Here is a 16,466-nt window from a genome sequence, read left to right on the forward strand (position 1 = left end):
TATTTGCATATTTCATTTTTCTCTGGCATTTACCATCAGCATGATGCACCTTGGCGAAAAGTAGGCCAGACATGGATTAAAACACTTGAAAAAACAAAAGTATAAAACGCAATTTACCTAGGTGAAAGTGTTGCTCAATTCCACTGAAAGGTGTTCAAAGAAACGTTCTAATTCCCAAACAAAAGAATGTATGTTCACATCACTGTGATAGTATGAAGAACTAAAATTCAAATCTGAAGGACATATTCTGCCAAGGTGCAGCACGACATAAGCCTCATTAAAACTTACAGCATAAAGCTAACACACCTGTATGATTGCTTGAGTTATTTCTCCTGTCTGCCAGTGCCTTCTTGATGTCCTCCAGGACATTGTTCAAGTAATGGGATTTTTTATGATTTTCTCTTTCTGCCGCTAATAGTCTCTGCCGAAGTTCAAGGAAGTCCTTTTGATACTCATCTATTCCATTTCCTAAAACAGAAGAGAACCTTTTTTAATGGTTTGTTTGTGACAATATTATGTGTGTGCTCCTGCAGGTTCAACCAGTGACGTTCAAACTTCTTATACATGAGTTGCCTGCAACAGTTATGCATACTGCTGCACTGTGCACCAACCTTGCAATGTAATTGGCACTACAGTCGAACACTCTCTGTACCCTGTACATGACGGTAAACAAACATGAGGATTCCATGACTCATATTTTACAGTACATAACTTATCCCTCTAGCTACATGTTACAGTCAGCCGCTGCAGGTAAGAGTGGTAGGGCCGGGAGGGGATTTCGACAGATGACCATGAGGGAAAATAATTAAAAAAGGTTTACTCGTAATGAGCTGGGATCTTCTCCTACACTCCCCAATATTGGACTTACATGGTCAACTTAAATAGGAGCTCATGTCAAAGCAACAAGACCATGATGTTGAGAAGCACACATTCATTTTACATTTTATCTCAAATGCAATATTCTTTACTACTGTCCAATTTCAGCTGTAACTTGGTGAAGTGATTCCTAACATAACAGTCTATATCTGCCTATATTTAATGCCTCTGGTTTAGTGGCTAAAGCTATTTACAATGTTTCACCAGCTGCAAAATTGCAAGCTTTTGTGAAATGGAGGGCATTGAGTTTTGTTATATATTTTTTAAAAAAGCATAACATATTTCAAATACATTGCTTTGAGTATTAGGATCACACATTAGTTACATTTTTGTATCTAATTATTCAGTCAAAAACACACAATTGCAAAACATATCAATCATTATGCAGGTATGTCTGATCTTGTCCCATACGGTTGGAAAGGTGGGAAAGAAAAAGAAAACAAGACAGAAAGAGGATCATTTGGGATTGGTTAAACTGTGCATCTGGGTGCACAATTCTGCCATACCTCTTGCGCCCTTCTCTATTTAGAATGGGAAACTTCTAGGTTTCCACTGACTCCATCTTAGCCAGCATTGCCAGTGGAAAGCATGATCAGTTGGTCCGTCCACCATAGGACCACCAGGTCTTAGTAGCAATCCACCCACCCTATTTAAGATAGGGTGGCCACCACTCATCTTCCCCATTCAAGACTGCCATAGAAGACATGGCTCCAGAGGGCAGTAAATTACACAGTGGTCCTCATACACAGAAAGACGACTACCTGCTTGTCTTGTGGGTTATTATTCAGCAACAAAAGGGCAAACTCCTGCTTTCGGAGTTTGTTCTTGTTGAACAAAACACTTTCTGGAGGAGGTGCATCAATCATGGTGATTGCTCTGGAAAATATTAGTGCCTTCAATAAAGATACTGCAGGAACAGCTCCACAGTAGGAACAGAAATACCACAAGACAGGTGGAGATCTCTAAATCTGGTTTGAAGTCCTCCACCAGAGGAGCAGGGTCTATTTTTCCACTGATCTGACCAGCAGGTGGTCTGCCCACTAGAATCTAAATGAGGCCTATAGTTTCCATCTTCTAAATGTAGCTCACAAAGTTAACAGACTCTTTCAAAATGTACGATACAGAAAAGGGGGTGGTGATGAACAGAGTGTCTGAATTAAGCAGACCACTCTTACCCAGTCCAAAGATCAGGGCTTGATCCATCACCGTTATTTATCTCACTGCCCCATCCCAGCTCAGAACCTGGCTATATGCAAATTAGTCTGTCCCTGGCCCAGTGCATCATGGGAACAGGGCAGACCAAACTACCAAGCCAATTCTTCACCAGAAAGGAGACAAGCTACCGGGGACCGGTTTCTGGCATTTCAGCCTCTTCGGCCCGGCTTGCTTGAATCCTGATGGAGCAGTGAGAAAGGGACTCATGTCTGAGTATACCCTGCCACACCTATAGTGGCCAAAAACGATACAGAAAAGGGGGTGGTGATGAACAGAGTGTCTGAATTAAGCAGACCACTCTTACCCAGTCCAAAGATCAGGGCTTGATCCATCACCGTTATTTATCTCACTGCCCCATCCCAGCTCAGAACCTGGCTATATGCAAATTAGTCTGTCCCTGGCCCAGTGCATCATGGGAACAGGGCAGACCAAACTACCAAGCCAATTCTTCACCAGAAAGGAGACAAGCTACCGGGGACCGGTTTCTGGCATTTCAGCCTCTTCGGCCCGGCTTGCTTGAATCCTGATGGAGCAGTGAGAAAGGGACTCATGTCTGAGTATACCCTGCCACACCTATAGTGGCCAAAAACGATACAGAAAAGGGGGTGGTGATGAACAGAGTGTCTGAATTAAGCAGACCACTCTTACCCAGTCCAAAGATCAGGGCTTGATCCATCACCGTTATTTATCTCACTGCCCCATCCCAGCTCAGAACCTGGCTATATGCAAATTAGTCTGTCCCTGGCCCAGTGCATCATGGGAACAGGGCAGACCAAACTACCAAGCCAATTCTTCACCAGAAAGGAGACAAGCTACCGGGGACCGGTTTCTGGCATTTCAGCCTCTTCGGCCCGGCTTGCTTGAATCCTGATGGAGCAGTGAGAAAGGGACTCATGTCTGAGTATACCCTGCCACACCTATAGTGGCCAAAAACGATACAGAAAAGGGGGTGGTGATGAACAGAGTGTCTGAATTAAGCAGACCACTCTTACCCAGTCCAAAGATCAGGGCTTGATCCATCACCGTTATTTATCTCACTGCCCCATCCCAGCTCAGAACCTGGCTATATGCAAATTAGTCTGTCCCTGGCCCAGTGCATCATGGGAACAGGGCAGACCAAACTACCAAGCCAATTCTTCACCAGAAAGGAGACAAGCTACCGGGGACCGGTTTCTGGCATTTCAGCCTCTTCGGCCCGGCTTGCTTGAATCCTGATGGAGCAGTGAGAAAGGGACTCATGTCTGAGTATACCCTGCCACACCTATAGTGGCCAAAAACGATACAGAAAAGGGGGTGGTGATGAACAGAGTGTCTGAATTAAGCAGACCACTCTTACCCAGTCCAAAGATCAGGGCTTGATCCATCACCGTTATTTATCTCACTGCCCCATCCCAGCTCAGAACCTGGCTATATGCAAATTAGTCTGTCCCTGGCCCAGTGCATCATGGGAACAGGGCAGACCAAACTACCAAGCCAATTCTTCACCAGAAAGGAGACAAGCTACCGGGGACCGGTTTCTGGCATTTCAGCCTCTTCGGCCCGGCTTGCTTGAATCCTGATGGAGCAGTGAGAAAGGGACTCATGTCTGAGTATACCCTGCCACACCTATAGTGGCCAAAAACGATACAGAAAAGGGGGTGGTGATGAACAGAGTGTCTGAATTAAGCAGACCACTCTTACCCAGTCCAAAGATCAGGGCTTGATCCATCACCGTTATTTATCTCACTGCCCCATCCCAGCTCAGAACCTGGCTATATGCAAATTAGTCTGTCCCTGGCCCAGTGCATCATGGGAACAGGGCAGACCAAACTACCAAGCCAATTCTTCACCAGAAAGGAGACAAGCTACCGGGGACCGGTTTCTGGCATTTCAGCCTCTTCGGCCCGGCTTGCTTGAATCCTGATGGAGCAGTGAGAAAGGGACTCATGTCTGAGTATACCCTGCCACACCTATAGTGGCCAAAAACGATACAGAAAAGGGGGTGGTGATGAACAGAGTGTCTGAATTAAGCAGACCACTCTTACCCAGTCCAAAGATCAGGGCTTGATCCATCACCGTTATTTATCTCACTGCCCCATCCCAGCTCAGAACCTGGCTATATGCAAATTAGTCTGTCCCTGGCCCAGTGCATCATGGGAACAGGGCAGACCAAACTACCAAGCCAATTCTTCACCAGAAAGGAGACAAGCTACCGGGGACCGGTTTCTGGCATTTCAGCCTCTTCGGCCCGGCTTGCTTGAATCCTGATGGAGCAGTGAGAAAGGGACTCATGTCTGAGTATACCCTGCCACACCTATAGTGGCCAAAAACGATACAGAAAAGGGGGTGGTGATGAACAGAGTGTCTGAATTAAGCAGACCACTCTTACCCAGTCCAAAGATCAGGGCTTGATCCATCACCGTTATTTATCTCACTGCCCCATCCCAGCTCAGAACCTGGCTATATGCAAATTAGTCTGTCCCTGGCCCAGTGCATCATGGGAACAGGGCAGACCAAACTACCAAGCCAATTCTTCACCAGAAAGGAGACAAGCTACCGGGGACCGGTTTCTGGCATTTCAGCCTCTTCGGCCCGGCTTGCTTGAATCCTGATGGAGCAGTGAGAAAGGGACTCATGTCTGAGTATACCCTGCCACACCTATAGTGGCCAAAAACGATACAGAAAAGGGGGTGGTGATGAACAGAGTGTCTGAATTAAGCAGACCACTCTTACCCAGTCCAAAGATCAGGGCTTGATCCATCACCGTTATTTATCTCACTGCCCCATCCCAGCTCAGAACCTGGCTATATGCAAATTAGTCTGTCCCTGGCCCAGTGCATCATGGGAACAGGGCAGACCAAACTACCAAGCCAATTCTTCACCAGAAAGGAGACAAGCTACCGGGGACCGGTTTCTGGCATTTCAGCCTCTTCGGCCCGGCTTGCTTGAATCCTGATGGAGCAGTGAGAAAGGGACTCATGTCTGAGTATACCCTGCCACACCTATAGTGGCCAAAAACGATACAGAAAAGGGGGTGGTGATGAACAGAGTGTCTGAATTAAGCAGACCACTCTTACCCAGTCCAAAGATCAGGGCTTGATCCATCACCGTTATTTATCTCACTGCCCCATCCCAGCTCAGAACCTGGCTATATGCAAATTAGTCTGTCCCTGGCCCAGTGCATCATGGGAACAGGGCAGACCAAACTACCAAGCCAATTCTTCACCAGAAAGGAGACAAGCTACCGGGGACCGGTTTCTGGCATTTTAGCCTCTTCGGCCCGGCTTGCTTGAATCCTGATGGAGCAGTGAGAAAGGGACTCATGTCTGAGTATACCCTGCCACACCTATAGTGGCCAAAAACGATACAGAAAAGGGGGTGGTGATGAACAGAGTGTCTGAATTAAGCAGACCACTCTTACCCAGTCCAAAGATCAGGGCTTGATCCATCACCGTTATTTATCTCACTGCCCCATCCCAGCTCAGAACCTGGCTATATGCAAATTAGTCTGTCCCTGGCCCAGTGCATCATGGGAACAGGGCAGACCAAACTACCAAGCCAATTCTTCACCAGAAAGGAGACAAGCTACCGGGGACCGGTTTCTGGCATTTCAGCCTCTTCGGCCCGGCTTGCTTGAATCCTGATGGAGCAGTGAGAAAGGGACTCATGTCTGAGTATACCCTGCCACACCTATAGTGGCCAAAAACGATACAGAAAAGGGGGTGGTGATGAACAGAGTGTCTGAATTAAGCAGACCACTCTTACCCAGTCCAAAGATCAGGGCTTGATCCATCACCGTTATTTATCTCACTGCCCCATCCCAGCTCAGAACCTGGCTATATGCAAATTAGTCTGTCCCTGGCCCAGTGCATCATGGGAACAGGGCAGACCAAACTACCAAGCCAATTCTTCACCAGAAAGGAGACAAGCTACCGGGGACCGGTTTCTGGCATTTCAGCCTCTTCGGCCCGGCTTGCTTGAATCCTGATGGAGCAGTGAGAAAGGGACTCATGTCTGAGTATACCCTGCCACACCTATAGTGGCCAAAAACGATACAGAAAAGGGGGTGGTGATGAACAGAGTGTCTGAATTAAGCAGACCACTCTTACCCAGTCCAAAGATCAGGGCTTGATCCATCACCGTTATTTATCTCACTGCCCCATCCCAGCTCAGAACCTGGCTATATGCAAATTAGTCTGTCCCTGGCCCAGTGCATCATGGGAACAGGGCAGACCAAACTACCAAGCCAATTCTTCACCAGAAAGGAGACAAGCTACCGGGGACCGGTTTCTGGCATTTCAGCCTCTTCGGCCCGGCTTGCTTGAATCCTGATGGAGCAGTGAGAAAGGGACTCATGTCTGAGTATACCCTGCCACACCTATAGTGGCCAAAAACGATACAGAAAAGGGGGTGGTGATGAACAGAGTGTCTGAATTAAGCAGACCACTCTTACCCAGTCCAAAGATCAGGGCTTGATCCATCACCGTTATTTATCTCACTGCCCCATCCCAGCTCAGAACCTGGCTATATGCAAATTAGTCTGTCCCTGGCCCAGTGCATCATGGGAACAGGGCAGACCAAACTACCAAGCCAATTCTTCACCAGAAAGGAGACAAGCTACCGGGGACCGGTTTCTGGCATTTCAGCCTCTTCGGCCCGGCTTGCTTGAATCCTGATGGAGCAGTGAGAAAGGGACTCATGTCTGAGTATACCCTGCCACACCTATAGTGGCCAAAAACGATACAGAAAAGGGGGTGGTGATGAACAGAGTGTCTGAATTAAGCAGACCACTCTTACCCAGTCCAAAGATCAGGGCTTGATCCATCACCGTTATTTATCTCACTGCCCCATCCCAGCTCAGAACCTGGCTATATGCAAATTAGTCTGTCCCTGGCCCAGTGCATCATGGGAACAGGGCAGACCAAACTACCAAGCCAATTCTTCACCAGAAAGGAGACAAGCTACCGGGGACCGGTTTCTGGCATTTCAGCCTCTTCGGCCCGGCTTGCTTGAATCCTGATGGAGCAGTGAGAAAGGGACTCATGTCTGAGTATACCCTGCCACACCTATAGTGGCCAAAAACGATACAGAAAAGGGGGTGGTGATGAACAGAGTGTCTGAATTAAGCAGACCACTCTTACCCAGTCCAAAGATCAGGGCTTGATCCATCACCGTTATTTATCTCACTGCCCCATCCCAGCTCAGAACCTGGCTATATGCAAATTAGTCTGTCCCTGGCCCAGTGCATCATGGGAACAGGGCAGACCAAACTACCAAGCCAATTCTTCACCAGAAAGGAGACAAGCTACCGGGGACCGGTTTCTGGCATTTCAGCCTCTTCGGCCCGGCTTGCTTGAATCCTGATGGAGCAGTGAGAAAGGGACTCATGTCTGAGTATACCCTGCCACACCTATAGTGGCCAAAAACGATACAGAAAAGGGGGTGGTGATGAACAGAGTGTCTGAATTAAGCAGACCACTCTTACCCAGTCCAAAGATCAGGGCTTGATCCATCACCGTTATTTATCTCACTGCCCCATCCCAGCTCAGAACCTGGCTATATGCAAATTAGTCTGTCCCTGGCCCAGTGCATCATGGGAACAGGGCAGACCAAACTACCAAGCCAATTCTTCACCAGAAAGGAGACAAGCTACCGGGGACCGGTTTCTGGCATTTCAGCCTCTTCGGCCCGGCTTGCTTGAATCCTGATGGAGCAGTGAGAAAGGGACTCATGTCTGAGTATACCCTGCCACACCTATAGTGGCCAAAAACGATACAGAAAAGGGGGTGGTGATGAACAGAGTGTCTGAATTAAGCAGACCACTCTTACCCAGTCCAAAGATCAGGGCTTGATCCATCACCGTTATTTATCTCACTGCCCCATCCCAGCTCAGAACCTGGCTATATGCAAATTAGTCTGTCCCTGGTCTGCTTAATTCAGGCACTCTGTTCATCACCACCCCCTTTTCTGAATCATTTTGTCCACCATAAGCGTGGAAGGGTATACTCAGATGTGAGTCCCTTGCTCATTGCACCATCAGGATTCAAGCAAGCCGGGCCGACGACGCCTGAAATGGCAGAAACCGGTCCCCGGAAGCTTGTTTCCTTCCCAGTATAAGATTTGGCTTGGTAGTTTGGTTTGCCCTGTTCCCATCATGCACTGGGACAGGAACAGACTAATTTGCATATAGCCAAGTTCTGAGCTGGGATGGTGCAGTGAGCTAAAAAACGGTGATGGATCAAGCCCTGATCTTTGGACTGGGTAAGAGTGGTCTGCTTAATTCAGGCACTCTGTTCATCACCACCCCCTTTTCTGAATCATTTTGTCCACCATAAGCGTGGAAGGGTATACTCAGATGTGAGTCCCTTGCTCATTGCACCATCAGGATTCAAGCAAGCCGGGCCGACGACGCCTGAAATGGCAGAAACCGGTCCCCGGAAGCTTGTTTCCTTCCCAGTATAAGATTTGGCTTGGTAGTTTGGTTTGCCCTGTTCCCATCATGCACTGGGACAGGAACAGACTAATTTGCATATAGCCAAGTTCTGAGCTGGGATGGTGCAGTGAGCTAAAAAACGGTGATGGATCAAGCCCTGATCTTTGGACTGGGTAAGAGTGGTCTGCTTAATTCAGGCACTCTGTTCATCACCACCCCCTTTTCTGAATCATTTTGTCCACCATAAGCGTGGAAGGGTATACTCAGATGTGAGTCCCTTGCTCATTGCACCATCAGGATTCAAGCAAGCCGGGCCGACGACGCCTGAAATGGCAGAAACCGGTCCCCGGAAGCTTGTTTCCTTCCCAGTATAAGATTTGGCTTGGTAGTTTGGTTTGCCCTGTTCCCATCATGCACTGGGACAGGAACAGACTAATTTGCATATAGCCAAGTTCTGAGCTGGGATGGTGCAGTGAGCTAAAAAACGGTGATGGATCAAGCCCTGATCTTTGGACTGGGTAAGAGTGGTCTGCTTAATTCAGGCACTCTGTTCATCACCACCCCCTTTTCTGAATCATTTTGTCCACCATAAGCGTGGAAGGGTATACTCAGATGTGAGTCCCTTGCTCATTGCACCATCAGGATTCAAGCAAGCCGGGCCGACGACGCCTGAAATGGCAGAAACCGGTCCCCGGAAGCTTGTTTCCTTCCCAGTATAAGATTTGGCTTGGTAGTTTGGTTTGCCCTGTTCCCATCATGCACTGGGACAGGAACAGACTAATTTGCATATAGCCAAGTTCTGAGCTGGGATGGTGCAGTGAGCTAAAAAACGGTGATGGATCAAGCCCTGATCTTTGGACTGGGTAAGAGTGGTCTGCTTAATTCAGGCACTCTGTTCATCACCACCCCCTTTTCTGAATCATTTTGTCCACCATAAGCGTGGAAGGGTATACTCAGATGTGAGTCCCTTGCTCATTGCACCATCAGGATTCAAGCAAGCCGGGCCGACGACGCCTGAAATGGCAGAAACCGGTCCCCGGAAGCTTGTTTCCTTCCCAGTATAAGATTTGGCTTGGTAGTTTGGTTTGCCCTGTTCCCATCATGCACTGGGACAGGAACAGACTAATTTGCATATAGCCAAGTTCTGAGCTGGGATGGTGCAGTGAGCTAAAAAACGGTGATGGATCAAGCCCTGATCTTTGGACTGGGTAAGAGTGGTCTGCTTAATTCAGGCACTCTGTTCATCACCACCCCCTTTTCTGAATCATTTTGTCCACCATAAGCGTGGAAGGGTATACTCAGATGTGAGTCCCTTGCTCATTGCACCATCAGGATTCAAGCAAGCCGGGCCGACGACGCCTGAAATGGCAGAAACCGGTCCCCGGAAGCTTGTTTCCTTCCCAGTATAAGATTTGGCTTGGTAGTTTGGTTTGCCCTGTTCCCATCATGCACTGGGACAGGAACAGACTAATTTGCATATAGCCAAGTTCTGAGCTGGGATGGTGCAGTGAGCTAAAAAACGGTGATGGATCAAGCCCTGATCTTTGGACTGGGTAAGAGTGGTCTGCTTAATTCAGGCACTCTGTTCATCACCACCCCCTTTTCTGAATCATTTTGTCCACCATAAGCGTGGAAGGGTATACTCAGATGTGAGTCCCTTGCTCATTGCACCATCAGGATTCAAGCAAGCCGGGCCGACGACGCCTGAAATGGCAGAAACCGGTCCCCGGAAGCTTGTTTCCTTCCCAGTATAAGATTTGGCTTGGTAGTTTGGTTTGCCCTGTTCCCATCATGCACTGGGACAGGAACAGACTAATTTGCATATAGCCAAGTTCTGAGCTGGGATGGTGCAGTGAGCTAAAAAACGGTGATGGATCAAGCCCTGATCTTTGGACTGGGTAAGAGTGGTCTGCTTAATTCAGGCACTCTGTTCATCACCACCCCCTTTTCTGAATCATTTTGTCCACCATAAGCGTGGAAGGGTATACTCAGATGTGAGTCCCTTGCTCATTGCACCATCAGGATTCAAGCAAGCCGGGCCGACGACGCCTGAAATGGCAGAAACCGGTCCCCGGAAGCTTGTTTCCTTCCCAGTATAAGATTTGGCTTGGTAGTTTGGTTTGCCCTGTTCCCATCATGCACTGGGACAGGAACAGACTAATTTGCATATAGCCAAGTTCTGAGCTGGGATGGTGCAGTGAGCTAAAAAACGGTGATGGATCAAGCCCTGATCTTTGGACTGGGTAAGAGTGGTCTGCTTAATTCAGGCACTCTGTTCATCACCACCCCCTTTTCTGAATCATTTTGTCCACCATAAGCGTGGAAGGGTATACTCAGATGTGAGTCCCTTGCTCATTGCACCATCAGGATTCAAGCAAGCCGGGCCGACGACGCCTGAAATGGCAGAAACCGGTCCCCGGAAGCTTGTTTCCTTCCCAGTATAAGATTTGGCTTGGTAGTTTGGTTTGCCCTGTTCCCATCATGCACTGGGACAGGAACAGACTAATTTGCATATAGCCAAGTTCTGAGCTGGGATGGTGCAGTGAGCTAAAAAACGGTGATGGATCAAGCCCTGATCTTTGGACTGGGTAAGAGTGGTCTGCTTAATTCAGGCACTCTGTTCATCACCACCCCCTTTTCTGAATCATTTTGTCCACCATAAGCGTGGAAGGGTATACTCAGATGTGAGTCCCTTGCTCATTGCACCATCAGGATTCAAGCAAGCCGGGCCGACGACGCCTGAAATGGCAGAAACCGGTCCCCGGAAGCTTGTTTCCTTCCCAGTATAAGATTTGGCTTGGTAGTTTGGTTTGCCCTGTTCCCATCATGCACTGGGACAGGAACAGACTAATTTGCATATAGCCAAGTTCTGAGCTGGGATGGTGCAGTGAGCTAAAAAACGGTGATGGATCAAGCCCTGATCTTTGGACTGGGTAAGAGTGGTCTGCTTAATTCAGGCACTCTGTTCATCACCACCCCCTTTTCTGAATCATTTTGTCCACCATAAGCGTGGAAGGGTATACTCAGATGTGAGTCCCTTGCTCATTGCACCATCAGGATTCAAGCAAGCCGGGCCGACGACGCCTGAAATGGCAGAAACCGGTCCCCGGAAGCTTGTTTCCTTCCCAGTATAAGATTTGGCTTGGTAGTTTGGTTTGCCCTGTTCCCATCATGCACTGGGACAGGAACAGACTAATTTGCATATAGCCAAGTTCTGAGCTGGGATGGTGCAGTGAGCTAAAAAACGGTGATGGATCAAGCCCTGATCTTTGGACTGGGTAAGAGTGGTCTGCTTAATTCAGGCACTCTGTTCATCACCACCCCCTTTTCTGAATCATTTTGTCCACCATAAGCGTGGAAGGGTATACTCAGATGTGAGTCCCTTGCTCATTGCACCATCAGGATTCAAGCAAGCCGGGCCGACGACGCCTGAAATGGCAGAAACCGGTCCCCGGAAGCTTGTTTCCTTCCCAGTATAAGATTTGGCTTGGTAGTTTGGTTTGCCCTGTTCCCATCATGCACTGGGACAGGAACAGACTAATTTGCATATAGCCAAGTTCTGAGCTGGGATGGTGCAGTGAGCTAAAAAACGGTGATGGATCAAGCCCTGATCTTTGGACTGGGTAAGAGTGGTCTGCTTAATTCAGGCACTCTGTTCATCACCACCCCCTTTTCTGAATCATTTTGTCCACCATAAGCGTGGAAGGGTATACTCAGATGTGAGTCCCTTGCTCATTGCACCATCAGGATTCAAGCAAGCCGGGCCGACGACGCCTGAAATGGCAGAAACCGGTCCCCGGAAGCTTGTTTCCTTCCCAGTATAAGATTTGGCTTGGTAGTTTGGTTTGCCCTGTTCCCATCATGCACTGGGACAGGAACAGACTAATTTGCATATAGCCAAGTTCTGAGCTGGGATGGTGCAGTGAGCTAAAAAACGGTGATGGATCAAGCCCTGATCTTTGGACTGGGTAAGAGTGGTCTGCTTAATTCAGGCACTCTGTTCATCACCACCCCCTTTTCTGAATCATTTTGTCCACCATAAGCGTGGAAGGGTATACTCAGATGTGAGTCCCTTGCTCATTGCACCATCAGGATTCAAGCAAGCCGGGCCGACGACGCCTGAAATGGCAGAAACCGGTCCCCGGAAGCTTGTTTCCTTCCCAGTATAAGATTTGGCTTGGTAGTTTGGTTTGCCCTGTTCCCATCATGCACTGGGACAGGAACAGACTAATTTGCATATAGCCAAGTTCTGAGCTGGGATGGTGCAGTGAGCTAAAAAACGGTGATGGATCAAGCCCTGATCTTTGGACTGGGTAAGAGTGGTCTGCTTAATTCAGGCACTCTGTTCATCACCACCCCCTTTTCTGAATCATTTTGTCCACCATAAGCGTGGAAGGGTATACTCAGATGTGAGTCCCTTGCTCATTGCACCATCAGGATTCAAGCAAGCCGGGCCGACGACGCCTGAAATGGCAGAAACCGGTCCCCGGAAGCTTGTTTCCTTCCCAGTATAAGATTTGGCTTGGTAGTTTGGTTTGCCCTGTTCCCATCATGCACTGGGACAGGAACAGACTAATTTGCATATAGCCAAGTTCTGAGCTGGGATGGTGCAGTGAGCTAAAAAACGGTGATGGATCAAGCCCTGATCTTTGGACTGGGTAAGAGTGGTCTGCTTAATTCAGGCACTCTGTTCATCACCACCCCCTTTTCTGAATCATTTTGTCCACCATAAGCGTGGAAGGGTATACTCAGATGTGAGTCCCTTGCTCATTGCACCATCAGGATTCAAGCAAGCCGGGCCGACGACGCCTGAAATGGCAGAAACCGGTCCCCGGAAGCTTGTTTCCTTCCCAGTATAAGATTTGGCTTGGTAGTTTGGTTTGCCCTGTTCCCATCATGCACTGGGACAGGAACAGACTAATTTGCATATAGCCAAGTTCTGAGCTGGGATGGTGCAGTGAGCTAAAAAACGGTGATGGATCAAGCCCTGATCTTTGGACTGGGTAAGAGTGGTCTGCTTAATTCAGGCACTCTGTTCATCACCACCCCCTTTTCTGAATCTCTTTCAAAATGTAGGACGATCTATTAGAGACACTCTACAATGCAGACTAGAAGGTGTCAAAATCTAAAAAAATAAAATCTCTTCTATAGTTATAAGAGGGATCTCTAAACCGAAGCTCTGATAACCGGGAACACTGATATTGACTAAAAAGCCCAAATGATTTTACTTTGAAGATAATATTCCTTCCAATACCCTAGAGCTGAGTCTCTGAAAAGCTTTAATAAATTGCCCTCTTACAAATAAGAGGGTAATATGGTTGATCAGGCTGAATAAGCCATTGAAAAACACATCAGACTACTCCTCCATTTCAGCCTTAGAAAAATACGCACAGTGACACATACGTGAACAAATAAGTGTGAGGCACAAACTGGCTGTTTTTCTGCACTTGTTTTGAAAACCTCCCACCTTTAAGTACCTGAGGCAATGGATTTTTTAACAGGCATCTTTTATGTTTTTTTCCAATCAGTACAATTATGTACATCTAAATAGCTCACTTTAAATGAATTTAAAGGCCTCACAAGCTGCTATTGCTTCACGCATCTTTATATCATAGTCACACCATCGTTTTTCTCTGATACAGTGTGATGGAATGGTTACCAATGCGCATATTCTCCTTTGCTACTAATTTCCAGAAAGCTGCCAATTTTTTCTATAAAAACGTATTTAATCCCCGTCTTCCTTTGCAATTTCCTATAGATTTAAACGTCAGCAAATTCCCATACTGAAGTTCTGTCATCCTTGTCATAAATGGTAACAACTCTAGGGAGATAGAGAATCCGTTTTAGATTACTCACAAGCCAATGCCTAAAGGTTTTTATGTCTTTCTTTAACCCCGTAAAAATGTGTTTCACTACAATTGAGGACAGGTATGTTGGTTACATGCCCTACAGTTACAGCACACAGAGCTTACAGATACAAAAAGTATACATTCATAATCTTATAATCACCCACAGTGTTTCACAAATGGCTAATTATGGTCAGCAGTGACCACAACTCCATGTAGGCCAATGTGTAATAAACTATATCCGTAGACTTAATAACTTTGTTATTATATTTATTTTAAAATCATTGCATTATATTCTTTAAACTTTCAGCCGATGTACATTTCTTCCAGGTATGAGAATGCACGAGTGAGAAACTATGTCTCGATTCACTGGCCTGACGCTGAGTAGATCTACGATCTGGTGAACAGAAAGCAAAGGCAGCACCTCTACTGGTTCATAACGGGAGTTTCAGTGCCTACCCTGAGGCTCAAGAGAAGACGAGCATTGTGGCCAAATGTGAGAAGCAATACACTAATGGATGGTTCTCAACTCATAGTCTATTGCTGCGGTCCTATTTGGTGCTGAGGAGGTAAGCAAATTGCACTTGTGAAAGCTACAAACTGTAAGAAGGCTTTGCAAGACAGATTTAATTAATGTTCCTGCATCTTCCCTATCCATTCTGAGTTCAGAGGTAGCCAGGGCAGTGCAGAAGTGTCAACGGATAAGCCAAGGGAAGCATTAGCTACCCCTTGCTACCTCCAATCAGCATTCATCATTTTCCTTATGTTTCGTTTCTTGATAAAAACGTGCATTGAGGGACAGAGCAAATATTTTGACTCGCATTAGAGTGGAAGACGGTTAGCAAAGCTAATTAAAATGAAGAAAAACAAATCTACAAGTAGTAATAGGTAAGTATTGTTTTACCTGATCCCTGTGTCAGATGGGCTTGTAAATAAATATACTGTACTAATACGAGCAATGGAGGTGTAAGAAAATTATATGAAATTTGTCACATCACAAATGCTCCCCAATCAATTGGTAATTCCGATTGAATGCCCCAAAAACTCGCTGCCTGATTCAATTTCCCTCCAATAACAAATCAATAGGTAAGGCAGTCCTTACATTCACTCCCTACTAACCCTAAATTGTGATGTCGGTAAAACAGCCTCAGCACTTGTCACCTGGCTCCCATGACAAGTGATTAGGCAACAAGTGTTTCTACTCACCTCCTGGCCATTCAGACCCAGAATGAACTGCTGATCACCACATTAGAGATTTTATTGGTATGTTGTTCTTGTCAAAGCACAATGCCTTGATACTGTTCAACTATGATTTGTGGTGTACAATTATGTACTTTGGGGTACAATTGTGGTACTATGATGCACAATATATTTTATACACTGAACAGTAGTCTCTCTTGCGGGCCAGAGCTCTATCAGGAACTAATAAGGCAAAAACCAATTATACTGGAAAGGAAAATAGTGAACAAATGATTTGCAAAAAAGGAAGCCTTCTACATTACCAACACCCGATAGCAACATCTGAACTCTTAAAGATATTTAATATTTAATAAAATTAGTATTGTGCAAAATCCACCCCATTCAAAACACATCATTCCTGCTGTCCATGCTGACTTTGACAGCGCTCATTCACTAAGTTGATTGGAAGTCATCACAAAAAGGAACATCAAACTCTCTTCAGCTCAGATGCACCCCCTGGCAATCAGTGTGTGAAGGATAAAATTATCAGGCATGAAAGGAACCATTATCTGACATACTTAAAGAGTTTCCGAGAGCCCTTTGCCAGAACTAGCCAGCAGCCCCAGTACACACTCAATCACTCTAGTCTTTTCGGACAGTTCTATACGTTCATAAACAGCACAGAGAGAGCATTGGCATGAATTTCTCCAACAAAATCACAATCCACATATAGCACTTCAATAGCTCCAGAAGAGCCCAATGGGTCCATCAAGGTTATTCCCTGTACCTGCAGTGCTCACTTGCTCCCTTTGGCCAAAGCTATTGATCAATATGCTATTCCAAACCTCCATAGACGTAACATATATCATGTTCCCCTTACATAGAAATCTAGCAAATTCCTTAGAGATTACGACCTGCTTTAACAATACTTAGTGGTA

The 16,466-nt window shown here is 46.7% G+C and overlaps 1 protein-coding gene across 1 annotated transcript in view; it reads right to left on the reverse strand.

Annotated features, from left to right (window-relative positions):
- The window catches only part of MGAT4D (MGAT4 family member D), a 707,335-nt gene that overhangs the window by 476,970 nt on the left and 213,899 nt on the right, over positions 1 to 16,466 (reverse strand). The window contains exon 2 of the mRNA XM_078676855.1: positions 307 to 468. Within this exon, the coding sequence (XP_078532981.1) occupies positions 307 to 468 (162 nt within the window). The remainder of the gene's footprint in view (positions 1 to 306; positions 469 to 16,466) is intronic.

This window comes from Lissotriton helveticus, chromosome 2_1 (assembly GCF_964261635.1).
Source record: "Lissotriton helveticus chromosome 2_1, aLisHel1.1, whole genome shotgun sequence".
Classification (NCBI taxonomy): domain Eukaryota; kingdom Metazoa; phylum Chordata; class Amphibia; order Caudata; family Salamandridae; genus Lissotriton; species Lissotriton helveticus.